At 41.4% G+C, this 23,022-nt stretch overlaps 1 protein-coding gene across 1 annotated transcript; it reads left to right on the plus strand.

The window, feature by feature from the left end:
• Nucleotides 1-15,650: 15,650 nt before the first annotated feature.
• LOC146986977 (adenosine receptor A1-like) lies at nt 15,651-23,022 on the plus strand. The gene is made up of 3 exons (XM_085775883.1): nt 15,651-16,520; nt 19,658-19,952; nt 20,078-23,022. The coding sequence occupies exons 1-3, from the start codon at nt 16,180-16,182 to the stop codon at nt 20,459-20,461; spliced, it is 1,020 nt and encodes a 339-aa protein (XP_085632009.1). The 5' UTR covers nt 15,651-16,179; the 3' UTR covers nt 20,462-23,022.

Below are 23,022 nucleotides of genomic sequence, written 5' to 3' on the forward strand. Positions count from 1 at the left end.
ACAAACAGGAAGGAGGCTGGCAGGTGTCAGAGAGGCTTTTCAAAGCCCAGCAGGGCCGGCCGGCTGATTGGCCAGCTAGGGCCACTTTCCCCCTTCACCCCAAATGAGCCAAACACAGATGATGTAATGGGCATCATCAAAACCAGCATTGTTATTGCACCTTTATAGTTTTTCCTCAATGATGTTAATTGGCGTAGGGAGAGAAGCCGGGCAAGTCGCTGGTTCATCACACTTACCCGCTCAGCCACAGTAATAGCCATGGGCATTTATGAGCCTCCAGATTGCACTTACTGTAGGGAAAAACATAAAGTTGGTGTATGTGTGTGTGGGTTTGTGTGTGGGTTTGTGTGTGGGTGTTGACCTGACCGACTGTGGCACCATAGCAACTCTCCAAATTAAAAGCAATCAGCATAATAGATGCAACCCTGTGAACCGCCGGGGGGTTTTGAAGGAGCTCACATTTTATCTTTGTTCTGTCTCCGTTCAGAGCAGCGAGACGTCGACTCTCCTGTCGAACCGTCAGAGGGAAAATACACAAAGTTCAAGGATATGAAAGTATGAACTCACTATGTCAGGAGAAAATCATGATCGCTGTGACATTTCAGCTCTGACTTTTATTCACACTACTATGTAGCCAAGACTACGGTGGCCCTGAGAGCTCAAAACACTGCATTTTAAGAAAAACATATGCACAGACACAACAACTTATAACACAACAGAAATATTCCTGGGTCGACACAAAAAAAACAGTGACGGTTGTTATGTCGTGCAGACAGCTGGTGTTTGGAAAATACTGTTTGTGTGTTTTGGTTTATTACAATCATAATATTCAGACATTTTTGCTAATGTGGGCGGCTACTGGTAGCTTAGCATTGATCTTTAGCCAGGTCCGTCACTTTTTGATGATACATCCAATGGTTTACAACAACGACGAACAAACATCTCGCAGCAAATCTCGCACATGCGCACAAACGTCAACAGAGCCACTGTGAGCTAATGCTACAACAAGGCAAGACTTGGCATGACGGTGAGTAGAAAATTGGTGTATTATTGATTTTGGGTGAAGTATCCCTTTAAGTTGCAGTGTGTTGAGTTTTCAGGATCACTGTACAATATACAGTACATATACATATTCTATACATATGCATATACACATTATATACTGTACATTTCACTTTGCTCTACAACGTTATAGCTAACTTTTTAAAACATCATTTTGATGCAATAGATTCATAAATCAGTAAACCACAAAATGTAACTGGAAAATAATATCGGACACAGAATCTGGCATTACAAATAAAAAATATATACTCTTTTATCAGAAACATCTGAGTGGAGTGATGACACAACAGCCCAACTATCACGACAAGAAAAACCCACAACAAGCTGTTCAGATTCATAATAGGACAAAAAATGACAAAACTATATTTTACACTTATTTATTCATTTATTTATACATTTATTCATGTATTTTTTTTACTTATTTGTCTTAATACATATGTATATTTATTTATATATTTATATCGATTCATTTTGTATGCAGCCTGTGACCTTTTAGGCTTATCAACAATCATCATCATCATGTTGATCATGGTGATATGATGATATCACACCTGCTGTGAGAGTCTTAATGTGAAGTATGTGTTAATCCCACAGCACATGATCCTGCTGGGACCATCAGTGTCTGATTATTATGTATTCTGCTGCATCCGTCAGAGGTTCATCACTTCAACAAGGTCTCTGCTGGACTGGACTGAGACGGTGGAGACGGATGGACGGGTCATTGACAGTGCACTCAGCTCAGAGGAGAGAGGACACACACCCAAAGGCCCCTCCATCACACCAGGAGAGCAGCTGACGGTCGGTATCTGAATAAAGCTCAGTTCTGTCAGGTCGCTGTGACACAAGAGGTTGACTCAGGTGAAATTATATTCACCCTCTATTGTATGGATTTTTATTTTTTAAGGGGGAAAAAATCCCTTAAAATAGCAAAAGCATTGATTGTGCATGTTACATGTTATCATCCAAATAGAAGTGGTCCAACTGCACAATGTTTCTCCGTGTCAATGAATGAAAAAACACAGTTTCAGTATATAAACAGAGCCGACCTGAGCCTCCATGGGGCCCCTGAGCGATGATCACGAGCTGATAAGTGTGTTTACATATCGGATCATGTCAGGAGTTTTTTCACCAGACACGTGACAACAGATTTAAAGGGATTTAAAGTTCACCTTTTCACGCACTAATGGTCCAAAACATCAGGTTTTCATGGTCCAGAGAGGTTTCTGGTGGATTTCATTAACAGGTCAGAGACTGTACTTACTCACAGCGTGTCAGTATGTTCTGCAGTGCACGACTCGACCCTTGTTACGATGGATACGTTTGTGTTTTCACGATATTCACGTGGGTTAAATGAAGTGATTAAATTACACTGATAAATAGTTAGAAGCTCAATACTTTGGTTCCCAGCACTCGGCAGCCTGCCAGCTGCTCCTTCCTTAAAACATCAATTACCTCGCTCTTGCAGATGTTGCTACCTCTGCTCTGCCTCCAGCGAGGCCTCCCTGCCTGTCTCCCAAAAAGCAAATTAAGCACAACAAATGAGTGGTTTATAACGAGGAGACGGGGCTGAGAGAGGAGACCTGTGGTGCGTGAAGATGTGAGAGAAATACAACCTCATAATTCACACATTTTGTGTTTATTAATTATTGTAAAAGATCTCCTTCTCCTGAAGACAGACTGTAAACACAGCACGGCTCAAAAACACATTATTATTGTTGTTCACCAGAGCCTGAGACATGAAACAATCTGTGTGTGAGTGTGACTGATGTGAAAATGTTGGAAATGCCAAAAAACAGACACTGTACGTGCAACTAAACACATCCAAACACCTGATTGGAGTGTGATTGCACATTCTCAGTAGCATCACTGACTATTCAACAACTTGGCTGGAAGAGCGTCGTCGTCCTCATCCATTAACTGTGAGAAAGTTGCCAAAAATGAAGGAACAAAGACTTTGATTTAATGAGGGTTTTGTCAGAAGAAGATGTTGAATATTTAACTAGTGGACGAGACATTTTAGACACTTAATTATAGTACAACTGATCTAAATAACATTAAAACCTGACCCAATACAAGAGGCCACAATCATATCATTTAAACTCCAGTCCAATATTTGAAGAAAATGTAATTATCCATCATGATCAGGGTCACATGCTAGTCTGGTCTGGAGTCTTGTCCTAACACGAACTGGAGGAGAGCGGCGCTGCATTCACTCTGGTCAAGGTGCCAATCAATCACAGCACAAACACATTCACATTCACACCCTCAGACAGTTCAGGGCCTCCAGTTCACATGTGATGGGACGGTGCACGGAGGAAACGGAGGCTCCTGCAGAGACACAGCGAGCATGTGCATGCACACGCTTTTAAACAAGAAAATTAAAGGGATAGTTCACTCAAAATTGAAATTTCACTCATTATCTACTCACCCTCATGTCGACTAAGGGCTGGGAGAAGTTTCAGAGTCATCCGTGGCTTCTCTGAGTTACAGGGGGTCTCAGCGTAGCAGTACATGTCCATATAACGGTTGCAAATGGATACCAACTGTCTTCGTAACAAAAAGACACACCAAAAAACAAAAAAAAAATTAATAAGTCTACTTTTCAAGCTTGTTTGTAGCGGAAGCTCCTCTTGAGCTTGGGTGAGTAGATAATGAGTGAAATTTCAATTTTGGGTGAACTATCCCTTTAACATACTGTCTGTGTGTGTGGTATGCTAAGTGCACAGTAGCAGAGAAGGTGGCGCTTCAGCGGGTCATAATAACCACTGCTCAAAAGATTGTCGGCTGCATTCTCCCCACTTTGAATGAACTTTATAGCGACCTATCTATCTATCTATCTATATATCTATCTATCTATCTATCTATCTATCTATCTATCTATCTATCTATCTATCTATCTATCTATCTATCTATCTATCTATCTATCTATCATCCACGGTGGCTTTGAGGATGGTAAAAGTGTGTGAGACGGTGAAAAGAGCTCAACAGTCATTTGATGGGCTGACGTTAAATCTTATACCAGACACTGATGATTCACAGAAAGATCAATCCTGGCGACTCTGATGATCCCCTGACTTTTTCCTCCAGCGCCACTGAGGCTGACATTTGTGGTTTATGAGTAAAATGTCTTGACAACAACTGGATGGTTTGTAAAAGAAAAAATTAAATTATGGAGCAGCATGTCGTTACTGTAAGTCGACATTTTAATTTGCTCAATATCAAAGTTAAACTCTAAATGACTCTAAACAATTGACAAGGTGAACAACATTTCTTAGCATGGCTCCAGACTCTTTCTTTTTACAAATTAAATTTGCGTTTTATGGTCTGTCTGTTTGTGAGGCCTTCAGTACTTTACGTAACATGATCTAACCTATAACGTACTTTTTTCTCAATGATGCAGTTCAGAGTATACCTCATGTGACACACTGGAAAAAGTTTTTAAGGCCGCGGCTTGTGAATGTTTATGCAAAACGATTCACTGGAAGCTGTGTAAAACTTTTGTTTTACTTAGATTGTGGTTTTAAATCTGATAGCTGCAGATGTTCAGGATGTGATCATTCATTGCAAAATATTTTTTTTTGCAAGAAAACATATTAAATTGCTGGAATAAAAGATGAAGAACAGAGACAGAGCCCAAACCACATCCTCACTCTGGTACATTGCTGCTTTTATAAATATACTTTATATATAATGTTTATCGCCTGGGTTATTATACTTTATTACATATGACATAATTTATGGACTTTTATGTTTAGATTTCTTTGTACGTGTGGATCACTTGGGTGAAAAATATTTACTTAATACATGCAGAATTGATTCCACATGGATCAAAAAGAATTAAAGTATATGATCAGGATTGTATTGACGCATTGCACTGTTGGATTTCTGGGAAAGTCTGATAAGATTCAACTGTATTAGATGCTGAGGCCAAGAATCCAGGGATTGTGTTAAAGGCGTCACATTTCTCGTAAGAGAGTAAGAGATTTTCCTCTTCCTGATTAGTAGCAGCACCTAGAAATGTTCCAAGTAATGAGTACAGATTTAGTATTGTGTATTGTGTTGCAAAATATAGTCATACTGGTGTTGGTGCGTCCTGGGATGTGTCTTCAGTGGAGACTCTGATTCTGTCTGATATCTCACAAACTGAACAGAGAAATAGTGAAATTTTAAAGGGATAGTTCAACATTTTGGCAAATTGGCCCATTGCCATGATCCCTATAGTTTTAGGAGTAGGTTCGTTACCCTTAATTGTCGGTGCAAGCTGTTTTTAGAACGGCGGAGCAGAGCCGCGAGCTGCTCAGAGCTACACTACGGAGGCTGATGGGATTTCTTGGTTTCCCTCATCAAACTCATCAAATACACAATCCAACAACTCCAAAACGCTCTGGTGGACAAGTTGTGACCTGCACATTCACCACGCTATGAGATAATAACGAAACATTACAAGACAGAGTTTTAGAGGTAAATGCAGAGACTGCTTGCCGAAAAACTGCCTCCGACGGGCATCAGCGGTTTCGCATCAATTAACCTCGAAAACAACTTTGTCTCATAACGTTCTGTTCTTATCTCATAGCGTGGTGAATGTGCAGGTCACAACCTGTCCAGGACAGCGTTTTGGAGTTGTTGGATTGTGTATTTGATGAGTACGGGCTGACCTCTTTTAAAGCCACTAAATATAAAATTCAGCACATTCAGTTTCCTTGTGCTTTTATAATAAGTCCTCTGCAGCTCTTCTTTCACTTGCTCCTCTCAGGATTATCAAACCTCTCTTTGCTTTCTCAAATATTCATGCATCACCAGCTCCTCTGCTAACAACATGCCACTGTTTGATGCACCATGGCTGCAACAGATGGTTCACAAACAATCAACCGCACAAACAAACCTCTACAGACACTGAGCCCTTCACCACTTCACTGACATTTTCAATCTTCTTCCTCTCTTCACTTTAAACCAGTTGATGCCACTGTGAGCTCTCCTCCTCCTCCTCCTCCTCCTCCTCTTTCTCTTTCTCCTCCTTTCCTTTAATATTGCACTGTGCTGTGGGCACCTGCAACACTGGCACTTGACAAATATGCAGTGTTTCTTACCGTAAATGATTTTTACTTAATGTCTCAACTGAGGGTAAAATGAGGACAAATGGCTATTTTTCATGTTGTGTAGCCTATGTCTTATTTGGCCACACCTGTCCTGACTGTTTTCCCCCTCAAAAGAGAAAAATGAGCATTTACCGTCTCCATTTGTGTCCCCGGTCACAGTTTCCTCAAACATGATCAGACGTTGATTTATGTTCCCCTGACGTCCGTCTGCACAGGAGTCTATTAGCTGCTACATGGAAACGGACCTTGGACGTGTTAAGATGAGAACAGTAAATATCATTTGTCATGAATGCGCTGATTCACTCTCTCACAGGACATAATGTTAACGTTACACTGCCTCTATTTTACATACTGTGAGAACATACTGTGTTTATTTATGTGGAAAGCAGAATTGGTATTTTCTCACACTGTTTTAGCCAATACAAAGTCTTTTTCAACAGAATTCCAGATAACAGGGGAACGATTAGGAACACAACTCTGTACAAAATGTCAACACTGACACAAGAGACTGAAATGTGTCCCTCTGGAATAAACCAAGTTTCAGTCTTGGTCAAAAATATAATTTGATGTATGTCATCTATTTCCTTGGAGAATTAACAAGTACAAATCAAATGATACATACAGACGTTAAAACAGTTCTGTGGTTATTTCAGTCCTTCCAGTAAAATAAGATGTTTTTCCCTTTGGTTTGTTTGTTGTAAGTGACGTTAAAAAGAAGTTAATTAGCCTACTGAAAGAACTGTTTCTTGAGGTCGACTGGAAAACATCACTGTGGTTCACCTGTTCTCGATCAAATACAACCTGATCTGCCGTCAAAAGGTGTTTGTTTACCCTTGATATTTGGTTTCAACCGTGTGTCAATTAATTTGGTGGAAACATAAAAACCCCAGTGTGACCTGCCTGACTGGAGGATCAGATCCAGTTTAACCAGACCACAAGCTCAGCTCCTATGGTCAACACAGACTTAGACATGAAGTGAATTAGACAGGAACGTAGTTTTTACAGTAATTGCAGAAAATATGGTTTAAAAAGGGTGAAATTGTTAAAGGGATAGTTCAACATTTTGGCAAACTGGCCCATTGCCATAATCTCTATAGTCATAGCAGTAGGTTCATTACCTTTAATTGTCGGTGCAAGCTATTTTTAGAACGGCGGAGCAGAGCCGCAAGCTGCTCAGAGCTACGCTACGGAGGCTAAAGGGATTTCTTGGTTTCCCTCATCAAACTCATCAAATACACAATCCAACAACTCCAAAACACTCTGGTGGACAAGTTGTGACCTGCACATTCACCACACTATGAGATAATAACAGAACGTTACGAGATGGAGTTGTTTTCGAGGTAAATGCAGAGACTGCTTGCTGAAAAACTGCCCCAGACGGGAACGCGCATCAGCGGTTTTGCATGAATTTACCTCTAAAACAACTCCATCTCTAACGTTCCTTTATTATCTCATAGCGTGGTGAATGTGCAGGTCACAACTTGTCCACCAGAGCGTTTTGGAGTTTTTAGATTATGTATTTGATGAGTTTGATGAGGGACACCAAGAAATCTCATTAGCCTCCGTAGCGTAGCTCTGAGCAGCTCGCCGCTCTGCTCAGCGGTTCTAAAATAGCTTGCACCAACAATTAAAGGTAACAAACCTACTGCTATGACTATGGCAATGGGCCAATTTGACAAAATGTTGAACTATCCCTTTAAAATAAACTAGGTAACATCTGTTATTGTGATAAAATAAAATGCTAAAATAAAGAAACTAGTCAGGTTGAAAATTCTGTGATCCTACGACACCGTGCTGCATATGAGCAACAGGTGGGTAAAAGAAAATAATTAAACTTAAGGCTGAATGTCGAAGGACCGGCATTTGTCCTACTCTGTCTCAGCACATGCACATCCTCTCACACTCTCACATTGTAAACAACTGCCCTTACATGTTGCGTAATACGTATCTGCATGCAGGTGCGCAACAAACCAAATGGCACCAAACACCCCCACTGCTGCAGCACAGCTCGAATATCAACTCAAACACAGACACAGCAGCATTAGGATGTTTTTAAAAGGATGGAGAGGGAACAGGGGATTCAACTCACAGGGCACAAACAGAAATGGGAAATGCCACAAAATAAGTTGAATATATTGTATTCTATAACATATTTTTAGACTTGAAAATACAAAGGACAAGTACTTGATTTAAAACCAAGCCAGAATAAAAAGTCAAAATCATGCTGTAGGCAAAACAGTAGCATGTTTCACCAAGAGGCCTCATCAGATCTGACTGACTCGTGTTAAGTCCAACTGCATTTGAGCGTGTCATTTCAAATTCACATTAACTTGCTGTTTGGAAACAGTGACAGTCTCAGGAGGAGGCACACACAGTTTCTCATAGTAATATATACCTCATAAAGAGACACTGGTGATTTCACTAGATACGTTTTATGCAGGTAAATGTTAACATATAGTGACACTTATGAACTAAACAATGAAACGTACAAAACATTTTTGGGATTATACAACAAAAGGAAGCTGGAGGCATCAGGAGACCACTTTCCCATTCCAGTGAATACATATGCAAACTCAAAAGGCATTAATAGTTTGATAATAATTTTATTTATAGAGCACTTTCCAAGCAAATGCACAAAGTGCTTTCCAAAAAACATAATCAGGAGGCACATAAATGGAGAAAAAGTGCATATGCATACAGCCAACACAGAGGTGAAGTGCATAAGCATGCAAACATACACAAAGACGCATACATTTACTCTTCCACTCAATTTTTTAAAAAGCAGCGCACCGTTTTATAAAAGCACCTTTTTAAAGATGGGACTTGACAATCAGTTTGACGGCTGCGTGATGAGCAGTGAGTCACAGTAAAGTATCACTTCAGTTTACTGTACATGATAAAAGAAAGTTGTGAAATATTTCTGTGAACGTGTAGTTTCAAGTTTAGTAATAAGGAACCAGCATCTTCAACATCCCACAGACGAGATCAGCTGTTGACAGAAATCTATCATAAAACAACAGTCAAGTCTCGACGGTCTCACACTCGTGTCTATGTGAGGACGTCTGTGGTTTCCGTGAATGACTCAGCTGAGTCTGTGCTGAGTTGAAAACTGTTGAAATCGAAAGGAACCTAACGGTGATGCCAGAAAAGCAGAAGGTGCTCGTTAACTCGTTAACACTGTCCAGATAAATTGCACTGTAGAATTTGTCCGTGGACGAAAAGGTCAATATTTTAATTTTCCTCACTGACTCCAGTTCGGTATCAACAAAGCACTTTGTGTGAGACTCTGAACTGTTGCTGATGTGGGTTCAGAAGATAAAATAAAAACATATTATAGATGATAGTTAGAATCAACCAATCTTCCTTTGTTAATACTATTAAATTGATTATTGGTTGACTTAAACTTTTCACACAATCTTGCATACAGTACAGTACTTATATTGTCATGGCAGGCCATGACAATATAATTTCACATTTAGCCTACTTTAAAGAGGAATCAGGTTTCAGCTCTCACATTACAAATGATTTAAACAGACAACACTACCTGGTACCTTGTATTTAGTAGTGGTGGAGGTAGATGTTGTCCATTAACCAAAACATTGTGGTTTGATTCCTGGCTCCTCCAGTCCAAATTTCGAAGTGTACTAGATTTTCGGTGCGTGAGTCTGTGTGAACACATAGCTGCCAAGTGCAATATATTGTATACAAGTTGAATGGGGGAATCTAACTTTGAGTGGTCCTAGCGACTAAAAAAGCATTATGCAAATGCAAGTCCATTTACCATTTAGTTGTAATGCACACAGCAGACCACACTATGCATTGAAATCCTGAGTGCTTTGACAGTAAAGCTGTACCACTTCATGTATGCTGTAGGGGTAGGTTGGGGCGATGGGATTTGGCTAAAACAGGTATTAAAGGTATAGAACAGAGCTGCTCAGAGCTACACTACGGAGGCTAATGGGATTTCTTGGTTTCCCTCATCAAACTCATCAAATACACAATCCAACAACTTCAAAACGCTCTTGTGGACAAGTTGTGACCTGCACATTCACCATGCTATGAGATAATAACAGAACGATATGAGACAGAGTTGTTTTAGAGGTAAATGCAGAGACTGCTTGTTGAAAAACTGCCCCTGACAGGAAGGCGCATCAGCTGTTTTGCATGAATTTACCTCAAAAACAATTCTGTCTGGTAACGTACTGTTATTATCTCATAGCGTGGTGAATGTGCAGGTCACAACTTGTCCACCAGAGCGTTTTGGAGTTGTTGGATTGTGTATTTGATGAGTTTGATGAGGGAAACCAATAAATCCCATGAGCCTCCGTAGCGTAGCTCTGAGCAGCTCACGGCTCTGCTCCGCCGTTCTAAAAATAGCTTGCACCGACAATTAAAGGTAACGAACCTACTCCTAAAACTAAAGGGATTATGGCAATGGGCCAATTTGCCAAAATGTTGAACTTTCCCTTTAAGACTACAGCTACAGCAGCAAGTCTCCAAAGTTTGCCAGCAGCAGCTATCAGGAGTAGCACCAACAGGCACAGAGTGCAATCTCTGACTGGTACAGGAATGAGTCATGCATCAGTCTGAAACCGTTCTCAATAGCAGTTTTTTTTGCACACAGGCTGCATGTCGGTGCAGTTAATCAAATATGTGATAAAGCAAATCCATGATCTTTTAGGGTGTTCACGTCTTTAAGGCTGAAACACTTCAGATGTTTGCCTTTGGATTCACCTGCACAACTTAACTCATGTTTCAGTGGATCTCAGGATTATTGGCTCCAGAATATGTTGACACTGGCCAAACAGCACAAACAGTGACTTCAGAACTGCACATCCTGCACATTTCAGCGTCAGCTCGCACTGCGCCGCGTCCTGTAGGTCACCCAAATGAAGTGCTTGTGACAGGAGGCTCATCCCAGCAGTGAAGTGTCTGAACAATTGCCTCCATTTAGTGCTGGAGAGGGTTGATGAGGAGCTGCACGTTCTCTCCCCTAAATTATCATGCTTCAACAGCCACCACACAGATCCAGAACAATGGACCTCACTGCACGCTGGGAAACACTCTGGAGGTTTGTTTCTTGGAAACACAGGAATCAGAGTGTTGTTTCTGATGCTGATACTGTAGATTTACCCATAGATGGAAAATAAAACAGTTCAGTCAGACAACTCACGATTCAAATGTTTATTGATAGATAGATAGATAGATAGATAGATAGATAGATAGATAGATAGATAGATAGATAGATAGATAGATAGATAGATAGATAGATAGATAGATAGATAGATAGATAGATAGATAGATAGATAGATAGATAGATAGATAGATAGATAGATAGATATACTTTATTGATCCCAAGCTGGGAAATTACAGTGCAGCAGCAGCATTACACAGACACACAGTGACGATAACAACATATATAAGAATATAAAGAATAAGAATATAAAGAACAAGTTATACATAATAAAATAGTAAAATATAAAGAACAAACTATACATAATAAAATAGAAATAGCAAATAAAATAAATGTGATGTACAAAAGTATATACAACAATATAATATAATATAATATTGCTGATTCTTTATGCATTTGAGTTTTGCGCCAAGGCTCCAACTTCATCACTCCCGGAGAATAGGATTTCATTAAAGTATATGAGGGTGATGATATCTTAAAGGGATAAAAAAAATAAATAAAAATACCCGTGCACAGTGAACAGCCAAGGTGCTGTGGCACAAAAGTTAAATCAATAGAAAGAAAACCACAGAATGTGGCAACATACCGCAGTCTTAGTGTGCGGTATGTTGCCACATTTTGTGGTTTTCTTTCTATTATCTTAAAGGGATAGTTCAACATTTTGGCAAATTAACCCATTGCCTTAATCCCTATAGTCATAGCAGTAGGTTCATTACCTTTAATTGTCGGTGCAATCTATTTTTAGAACTGGGGAGCAGAGCCGCCAGCTGCTCAGAGCTACGCTACGGAGGCTAATGGGATTTCTTGGTTTCCCTCATTAAACTCATCAAATACACAATCCAACAGCTCCAAAACGCTCTCGTGGACAAGTTGTGATCTGGAAAACTGCCCCCGACAAGAGTGCGCATCAGTGGGTTTTGCATGAATTTACCTTGAAAACAACTCTGTCTCGTAACGTTGTGTTTTTATCTCATAGCGTGGTGAATGTGCAGGTCACAACTTGTCCACAAGAGCGTTTTGGAGTTGTTATTTGATGAGTTTGATGAGGGAAGCCAAGAAATCCCATGAGCCTCCGTAGCGTAGCTCTGAGCAGCTTGCACCAACAATTAAAGGTAACGAACCTACTGCTATGACTACAGGGATTATGGCAATGGGCCAATTTGCCAAAATGTTGAACTATCCCTTTAACCCAGAGCCTGCAGGTGGATGCTGGGGCAGAAATAGGGTAGAGCTGTGTAATATGATAGACAGGCAAAGAGGAGGTTGTGTAAGTCATCCATCTTAAATACACAGCCAAATTGAAAGGGTGTGTGTATGATTGCGTGAGATATGTTATATGAGTGACGCAGCGCAGCTCGAGTTGGCTGCCTGAACTAGCTCGCTGGCTTTGCTGGAAATAAGATTATCGGCCATTTCAAGTCAAGTCAGGTCAACGCTCTGTATAAACAGGTGCATCAATAATGGATGGTTGCTTAAAAACATTGATGAGACCAGATCAGGATCGAAGGTCTCCACCGGGATTTAATCAGAGCGTTTATTCACTATTAATATTTTGAATTTCTGTGGGTTCGGTTTTTATTTATGATCTGTTTGCTCATTGCACACTGTCAAATTTAAACTGTCGGGTTTTTATTTATTATATAGACAAACAGCTGTTTGATTGCACCGTGTGAATTTCCTGTTATTGACTCACAATGCTGTATTACGGTTATAAATGTATGCAGTTAAATAAGGATACAACACAGTGAAGTCATAGGCATACATCACCGGTTTCTATATTTATGGACCTTCTCTGCCTCTGTACTTGTATTGAGATCATATTAGCTTTTAATGCAATGACATACCTGTGAATCAAGCACTGGAAAAGAGTGTTATGTCACTCATGGATCCAAGAAAGGTGATAAATATTAATCTTAGTGTTCATGTCATTGTTCGCATTGATAGTCTGATACAGTGTGAAAGACAGTGGTGGTCTTAGTCACTTCCCCATTTCCAGATGCATCGTGCTCAGTCCTCTGTGTGTCTTAATTGACAACAGCTTCCAGATAACTGTCAGGTTCTCCTGGGACGGCTGTCGCTCATAGTTTCTGTAAATGAAAGAAGACACAGTGACCATGTAATGCTCTTGTACACATGCACAAGTGCAGCCGGAAATGAAAAACAAACAGAAAAAAACTTAACTAAACGTAACTAAATAAATACAGCTGTTTCTCTGGTGACTGGGATGTTAAAAAGAGCATGTGTCTCTGTGTGTGTCATAGATTAGGGAGTTGTTCATCAGAGACTTATCTGGAAGTGGTCACAGTATTTTTTTGCTGTGACGAGGTGCAGAGGGTCAAAGGACTCTCAAATAATCAAATTACTCATAAAAAATGTTTCCTTTTGTGCACACACAAAGCCAAACATGGAAATATTCAAGGTTTGTATATCATCATTTTGATATTTTTATTCATGTAAGATGTTTGATGAGATACACGCTGTAAACACTCATCAAACTGATGCAGAGCATCCAGAAGCTGAGACACAGAGCCAGAGTCCTGTTTTATGAGGATTCACTTTAATCTTCGGCAGTAATTCAGTTCTACTTCTAAATGTTGCTCAAGCCTGATTGTGATCACAGTTTTTAAAATGGGAGGAAATGTTCGTGCAATCTCAAAGGAGGTTAAATCGAAAGCAACTGGACTTGTTGTACAAACTGAAAGAACAGCAGAATAATCAACCGACCGCCTCCTGTATGACGTGCTGTGGTCCATTATGTCAAAGTTATCGTGCACGCACAAATTAACCTCTGAACTCATCCCAGGTGATTCAGTGACAATGATTGACAACAGAGTTGTAATCGGTATCAATGTTTAATCATGGTGTATTATTTTATATCAACCTTGTACAATATGGTCACTTGGTCACAAGGCGTTGCTCCAAAAATCTTCAGGTTGTTCCAAGCTGTGAAAATGCTCATTTTAATGTTGTGTGTGGTTTTATGTTATAATAAGTAATAACACAAAACATAAGCTATTAGAGCTGTAACACTTTCTCTCTTTTTTTGGTTATTACATGCCACTTTTACTGTATTGTTATTTGACAGTACTGAGCTTCAGCTGACACAAAATAGATGGCTAGACAAGAAAAGGAAGGGGCTTATTATCATGATGTTGACTCAAAATGAGACATCTGGGAGGCATTTGTCAAGTTTCTGCTGTTTTAATTAATAAAATGTGAGTACAGATTTAACCAAATTGCACGTGCTTACATCATAAAGACAAGGGATTGCTTTCGCTCTCGCTTCTTATCACTGTGGGATTCTTTCCAGCTCTGCGGTGAATTGTTGAATTTACTCACTGCAGGACAGGATGTGAAAGTAAATTGGTTTCAGAGCGGTCGGTGTCCCTGGTTTTGAACAGCTCTGATCAGGGAGTGGATGAGGCGATGCTGCTGCTGCTGATGAAAGTCACAGAGGAGCTGCAGACGAAATGATTGTGGGTCCAGGTCGGACGTAAATCACTGTCAGGGGGAAGCACCTTCACTGTAGTCAAGGAGAGGGAGAGATGATAGATTGATCACTTTCTGACTGTTAACAGGTTGTTCAGAGTTTGACGGAGACTTTGTCCAAATCGAAATCGAAATCTGACGTGTATGTGTGTGTGCAAACATATGCACTCACTCAGCTTGTTTTTGAATCTCATTTGCATCTATATAGGTTTGTTTGTGAGCATCGAGTCCTGCTGTTTTGCACTGATACCAAGCAGACATTGTCCAGTTCGGTTTTATTGCCTCCCTCCAACACAAAGCCTGTGACCATTTGTCTTCATCCAACTTGGTTCTTCCACTGTGCCAAAAGCTTCTCGAGCTTATACCTTCCACACCACACATTCCTCACCTCAGCCTGAAACTGCAGCCACACTGAGCAGAAACCATCAGATCTAATCCCTCTTTATAATCACATTCTTGGCAGCTTGGTGCTGCTCTACAGTATTTTTTTTTTTTATCACATCAAAGTAAGTGTAAGGAATGAAAGTGATAAGATGCACCTTAATGTTTGATGTTCATGACTCACTATCTCTACTCCCATTGAGGGCGAGGTTTCACTCACACATGACTTTGCAGGAAGCCTATTATCAATATTAATAATGATCTGAACTCCCCTGCTTGGTCGAAAGCAACAAATACCTGCAGAGAAATAAATATTGCTGTGTGTTGAGCCAGCTCAGTCCACACAGAGGGATTAAACCGGAGAGAGAGGGAGAGAGTGAGTGAAACCGATGGCGCAATTACGCAAAAATGACTAATTTCTGCTCCACAGTCACTGTTTGGGACTATTTGTGTGTTTGCCACATGCCTCATGTTGAAGGAGAGGAGGGCAGCGCTGCTAATCCGTGATTTGGGGGGGAGCTATTTGTGACTCATCCAGTCTCCCCGGTCGGTCAGTCAGTCAGTCAGTCAGTCAGTCCCTGGTCCGTCCTGCCAACAGGGCTCCAGGGACCACTTCATTCTCGGAATCACCGCCTCGTCGCGTTTTTTTGTTTTTTACGGAGACCAAGTTCTGCGTCAGGCGCGCATGCATGCAGCTCCATGTCCTCCTGAAATACTTCTTCAGAGCAACAACAACAACAACAACAACAGCACACCCACGGACTCACACTATCTCTACTACCTCCGTGGGACTTAAAACATGCGAAGCCTCCTCCTCGGGCGGGGGGTTTCAGTCGGACTCGGCACCCACAAACTCCAACAACAGGGAACTCCTTCTTCTGTGTGTTTCTGTGGCTGTTTCTCCTCCGCTGCTGCTGCTGCTGCTGCGCGCACGCTCATCCAGCCTCATCCGTGATCATGACTTCGGGTCTGCCTGCCTCCAAAGCCCTGTACATCGGGATGGAGGTGGTGATCGCCGTGTCCTCGGTCATCGGCAACGTGATGGTGGTCTGGGCTGTGCGTATCAACCGGTCTTTGAGGGACACCACGTTTTGTTTCATCGTCTCGCTGGCCTTGGCTGACATTGCGGTCGGGGCTCTTGTCATCCCGCTCGCCATCACCATCAGCATCGGACTCCAGACGCACTTCTACAGTTGCCTGCTGGTCGCCTGCACTGTGCTCGTCCTCACTCAAAGTTCAATCCTGGCGTTGCTGGCCATCGCCATCGACCGCTATCTGAGAGTCAAAATACCCATGAGGTAGGCCCAAAGGTGAATTCCTCTAGTTTTCAATATCTTGTCTCGTTTACAGTAAAAAAAAAAAAAGCCTTTGTGTCTGGTCGGACCAAGGGCACTCAACAAAAAAAAAAAAAACGCTCCTCCACACTGTCTGTGGGTTTTTTTGTTTTTGTTTTAAATGTACATGTGTGGGGGGTTAAAAGCAGACTGTCTGTTCATTTAAATAAGATTACAGTAACCTCAGTGCACAGCTGCATTAATCTGCTTTAACATCTCTGTTACACATCTGCTGCAAATTACAGCGTGTCTGTGATATAAAGACAAAGACATGTGATGTGTTCGTGCCTGATTTTTTGATCCACAGGAAGCATCTTACTCAGGCTTTTCATTCATTCGTTCATCCATCCATTATTAATATGTAATCACTTAATTGTAAGCTATACATTTCGCACAAATAGCAAATGATATCATATCTCTTATCATATTAATTACCTTAATAGCCTAATACAAACATTGATGATCTGACACTGCTTGTAGTTTATTGTTAAATGCACTTCAGGTTGTTAGGTTATTTTGGGAAGTCTAAACATGATATAGATAGATAGATAGATAGATAGATAGATAGATAGATAGATAGATAGATAGATAGATAGATAGATAGATAGATAGATAGATAGATAGATAGGATTTAGATTTTCAAAAGGAGGCTCCATCTGGCACCCTTTTAACTGTTAATTTCACATCTGTAGGGACATAAGCTTTTTCCCAGCTGGACATAAACACGTCAAAGTCATAAATGTTGTATTGATCTTGATCTTTAGCCCTCCTGCTGTGGGTTTGTTTGGAGACATGTTGGGAACTGGTATTTTTGTTGTGTGGCAGCAGCACAGGAGAGAATTGTGTTTTTTTTGTCACCTGCTTTTTTAAATTCTTTATTACCATATTTTAACTCAAAACTAGAGTTGGCTCATTTGACAATAAGCCTGGCAGAGTCTGGCAGAGAATGCATGATTGGTCAATAGCCTCATGGTGGCTGGTTGATAGATTGCATAATTTCTTAAACTGGCCACCAACACACACACACACACACACACACACACACACACACACACACACACACACACAAAACATGTACACACTGCACGCTGTCACTGAGAAAGTATTAATGCAGGATGCAATGAAAGGAACCATTTAAAATACAATGTGTATTGTGTGAATGCTGCAGGTTTAATGGATTCTCAGCCTTCGTTTGTCAGACGGTGGTGAGCCTGCACTGCATTAGTGAGGTTTTCACAAACGGAACTGTATGGATATATGTTGTGAAAAGCTGCAATATATCTTTATTTTTCTGCTTCAAGGTCTGAAGAATGGAATGACATTAGCAGCAGAAATAAGAGTTACTGTACTGGTGCTTCCCCCACAAAGGAAAAACAAAAAAAGAGGCACATTTTATAGACCCACAAACCTCAGAGAATTTATTAGCACCAAGCACCAGCAAGTTCAAATTTCAAACAACAGTGAATCGTTTTTTTGCAGTCTTGTGGTAAAGTGATAATGTGTGAGCCAGATATTGAGTTCCCCTCCCTAAACCTCCCCTGAGATTGTGCAGGGGCAAACTATTACGAGCACTGATGATGGCTTTTTATAGCAGAAGTGGTTTGGAAGCACATGCGGTCACGATAAGGGTGGTGGGTGGTGGTCTGTCGAAGATTTAAAAACAGTCCAAGTGAAGAGGGTGGGATTTTTTAGGTGAGGCGACGAGGATCAAAAACCCCCGCAGGGAAATCCAGATAGACGACAGTCAAATCCAGGAAATAACAGACGGCTAATCTGCATTCAGGCAGACAAACAAGCTTTACAGGCAGCTGTACGGAGGGTTATGAGTGCGCAAATTGAGATAAAAACTGACGTCACATAATGGGAAGACCGACTGCAATGATGTTTCTTTCATTCGTCCAGTCTTCCTCACTCTGGCTGAACTCTTGAGTGTGTGTGTGCCCTTTATACAACTTTATGTATGTGAAGCAAGGCCAACTGAGAGAAAGCAATGGAGGAGGAGGTGGAGAAAAAAAGAAATATGAAGGTTTGGCTCTGGTGCATATGTCAGTGGTGTCTGTTTCTGTGTTGGCTGGAGAGCAGGCATGATAAGAGAAAGAGAGAGAGAGAGAGAAATGTGGGGTGCATATCCAAAGCAGCGAGTGTGAGAGTGTCGTCAGCTTTGAGTCAGCTCTCACTGTTTGGAAATCAAGGCTGACTTCAAAAACATCAGTCTGCCACAGTTCCTCCTTCGACAGTGACTAATTCACGGACCTGTCCCACAGCAGACCACTGTGTGTGTGTGTGTGTGTGGGAGAGACAGGACAGCTGACGTCGCCGGCTGAAATGTAATTGAGATTCAACAGATATTTACTCAACCGTGAAAAATGCAGCCTTAAAGGAGAATTCCAGCCATTTTTGACCCCTAAATTGTTTTCCTGATGGTCACCCAGTGTTGGGGGGAGCAAAAAAAGGCAACTAAAATTGATGCAGGCAAACCGGAGTTACACCATGGCTAGACAGCGCTCGGGATAGCGACAACGGAACGCTAACCCTTGGGGGCAATTCTTTCAACCACAACAAACACTCAAAAAACAATCAAATATCTATGGTACATGACTTGAATCCTTACGAGACACCACTGAACTCATATAGTGTACAGTATAAACAGTATAAACTTTGTGTTTTTGCATGTAGTCGCTCACCTCAGATAGCCGAACTCTGGAACGTCCTGGAAAGACATTACTATCTCTAGCTCTCCCTGCCACAGAAATGAACACTTGTTCCTTGTTGCGATGATTTCTTTACAAAAATAAACGGTCGAGCACTGCAGTGGTACTGTCCATAATATCTCTGACCGTTTATTTTTGTAAAGAAATCATCGCAACAAGGAAAAAGTCCTTTAAAGAAGAAATTGAGAAAAAATAAACATCTTCCTTCCTTTGAGTTTGTCTGTAATAAGTAGTTTATGTTGGCTAATGGTAGCAAAACCTTAGAAAGATATTCCGGTATAACTCGCATTACTAAACCATTTCCATCATAAAAAGCACAGTATCATGGTCACATTATGAGACCACAGAGATTTCTTTCCTCAGTGTTTCATCTTCTCCCCTTTTCCGTAGCTACAAGCGAGTCGTGACCCCGCGGCGAGCCGGCACGGCCGTGTTGTTGTGTTGGCTCGTGTCCATCGTCGTGGGCCTTGCGCCTATGTTCGGCTGGAATAACCTGCAGCGTCTGCATGACAACGGCTCCCTGATCACCGACGACCTCCTGGTGACCTGCGAGTTTGAGACGGTCATCAGCATGGACTACATGGTCTATTTCAACTTCTTCGGCTGGGTGCTGCCGCCTCTCCTGCTCATGTTGGCCATCTACACCGAGATCTTCTACATGATCCACAAACAGCTCAACAAGAAGGTGAGTGTTTTTTCCTCCTCTTGGTTGCTTTGTTTGACCTGCAGGCACTTAAAACAGACTGAATGTGAATGGATTAGACAGCATCTAAACTTATACGCTGACGATGTTCTCCTATTCCTCTACAGGTGACAGCGAGCCACACGGATCCGAGGCGTTACTTCGGGAAGGAGCTCAAGCTGGCGAAGTCGCTCGCCATCGTTCTTCTCCTCTTTGCCGTCAGCTGGCTCCCTCTTCACATCCTCAACTGCATCACACTCTTCTGTCCTGCCTGCGAGAAGCCAGTGTTCCTCATCTACATCGCCATCATCCTCACCCACGGCAACTCGGCCGTCAACCCCATAGTGTACGCTTTCCGCATCAAAAAATTCCGCACGGCTTTCTGGAAAATCTGGAAACAGTACATTCTCTGTCAGGATCCAGTCGGTCGGCTGCCTCAGAGAGGGAGCCAGAGAGGACTGAGCCACGAGAGGAGGCTGAGGCAGAATGACGACGACGACGACGACGTGTGACCTTTCGAAACAGATCGTACTGTACTGCCGTGTCACTGTAAAGTTTCGCTTCACAGAACGGGGAAAGATTCAGGCTTTATATCCACGTTTGAGGGATTACCGGTCAAACTGGCCTCAGTGGCTTCGGAGGACGTCAGAGGGATGAAACAAACGAGGTGTCGCTGAACGATTTCATCCATCCATCGTTTTCCAAGAGCGAGGACAGAGCGACAAGTGCAAATGGAGACGAGATAAACATCCACATCAGGCTTTTTGTTAGATAAGACTGATTGTTGGTTCTCCAGTTGACTGACAAATGATGATGTCATACGGGATAAGGGGCTTCTCATCAGTTTCAACATCATCCTGTTGAACTTGAATCAGTAAGTGTATACTGTATCCGTAGCACATAGGGACAATAGTAGTGTATCCTTTTAATTTTTTATCTGACCTAAAACTCATGACCTTTTTCATCTTATGTGCTACGTTAAATTTGCTCATTTCTGTGGCCTTATGGACAGAAAATGAAGAGAAGAGGAACTACGAGGAACAGAGGAAGCATTTAGCATCGTGCTAAAAATAGTAATCTGGTACAAGTTTGTGCAACCAGCTTGGTGTTTTGAGAAGGACCAGGATACAGGATGTATAACCTTAGACGAGAAAACGCTAAACTGACTCACTTGGCGTTAACAACCAGGATCCTTGGTGGTGCGGTGAACATCTGGTCACCAGCTGTGTTGATGGAAAAGTTTTGCAGTAACTTGTCAGACTCATGGACTATTCCCCACATGGTCTGTTGTACATTATGCACATGTAAAGGTTTTTATTTGTAATTTCTGACACCATCTGACCAACAGAATGACTGATACTAGCTAATAGTTGTAGCTAAAAACAGCATCAGTGTTAGAGAAAATTTTACTTGATGTAACGCATTAAATATTTATGGATGAAAAAAAACAAAAACAACCACCTATAGTAACTCTGTGACTGTAGCTACATCAGTGCTGTTCAATAGAAAACTGTGAATCTCAAGAATGTTTGAGCTCCTCCATCCAATGAGCTTCATTGAATCTGGGTTATAATCATTTAACTCTGATAACGTACCTCTTCTGTACATGCATCTGCAGGCCATTTCCAATACTTGCAGGGGTTTTCACCGTGACTCTCTGATGCTTTGTGATGATGATGAAAAAGAAGAAGGTTTACTCTTCATCGCATCCTCTCTGTTGTTTCGTTGTTACAGAACTGACGTAAACTGAGCTGTGTCGCCCTTTAAAATGAGCAAGATCCCACATGAAGTATCACTGCAGAGACAGATAAAAATGTACTGTAACTAATGTATGTATAAATGTTAATGAGAGACTTGTGTAAGTAAGCCTATGTGAAATTTACCTCACTAAGCCAACAGCTGTGTATCTGTAATTAGAGCTGCTGATTGGGTGAGCAGATTGGGGAATCCACACTCGATGGACTCATTAGATTTTTTGTTTAATGACAACAAAGAAAGCAAAAAAAAGTCACAGCATATGGTGAGCGAAAGTCAGCTAGATGCTCTATGTGCATTAGCAGGTGGAAACATCAAAATGCGCTCAGTGCTTTATGACAGAAATGGCATTTCACTCTCCCCTCCGTGCTTCTCGTATCAGGGCCATCAGAGGTGGGGAGGCAATTTTTTCTGCACCCACATCGATCTTATGTCGCTCAGCAGAGAGTGGGCTTGTGTGAGTAAGTGACAAGGCTGTGAGGGCGAAGGAGAGGAGGAAGACTGGAGGGATTATTCCGTTTACAAGGGGAATCAGAGGGTGAGAGCTCAGCCGAGGAATTCATCAAGAGTTTACGTCTCTGTCGAGGTCAACATCAATGCCGCTGTGATGCTCTCTCATCAACAAAGCAACGCTGTTAATGTGACCTGGTTGATCTCCGTCTTAACCTGTTGTACCATTGTATTATGACATTCTAGCACACACACACACACTTTATATCTTCATCAGACAAGCCTAATTATTGTATCTCTAGTGCTGCTCTTGTAATAATGTGATTCTCTGCTGCTGAAACTGCTGATATGATTCTCCGCCCATGTGAAATCCTTCAAAAGCCACTATGTGTAGAACTAACATATTGCTGAAGGCTATGACGACGACAACTAATCCCCAGGTTGCACCAGTATTGCACACTAGATAGATAGATAGAGATGGTCCTGCTAATAAAGTGGAATCACTTCATCTCAATGAAATCAATTTCTGTGTGAGTTTACACCTCTGACTGATTACAAGCTATCTTGACAGCGCAGACCTTTAAGAGGACAGAGAGTTCAAAACAGAGGAAGCTATCTGCCAGCTTATTAGCTCTGTTATAATAGTCACTTTTATTTAATACCCTCTGGCAGAGTAAAATGCGTTCTGCAAAAGAGCAGTGGCTTGTTGACAGTAGAATAAATAACCTTAAATAAACTGTGAAGATATTTTTTCCATTGGCAGAGCTAAGCTAACAAACTAATGAATGATACAACGCTTGTAACAGAGCCGGCCTAAAGCATGAGCCAACTAAACACCTGCTTAGGGCAACTTGATCACTGCGGTCAT

This window comes from Trachurus japonicus, chromosome 5 (assembly GCF_045865225.1).
Source record: "Trachurus japonicus isolate A0001 chromosome 5, Traja_1.0".
NCBI classification, from domain to species: Eukaryota; Metazoa; Chordata; class Actinopteri; order Carangiformes; family Carangidae; genus Trachurus; species Trachurus japonicus.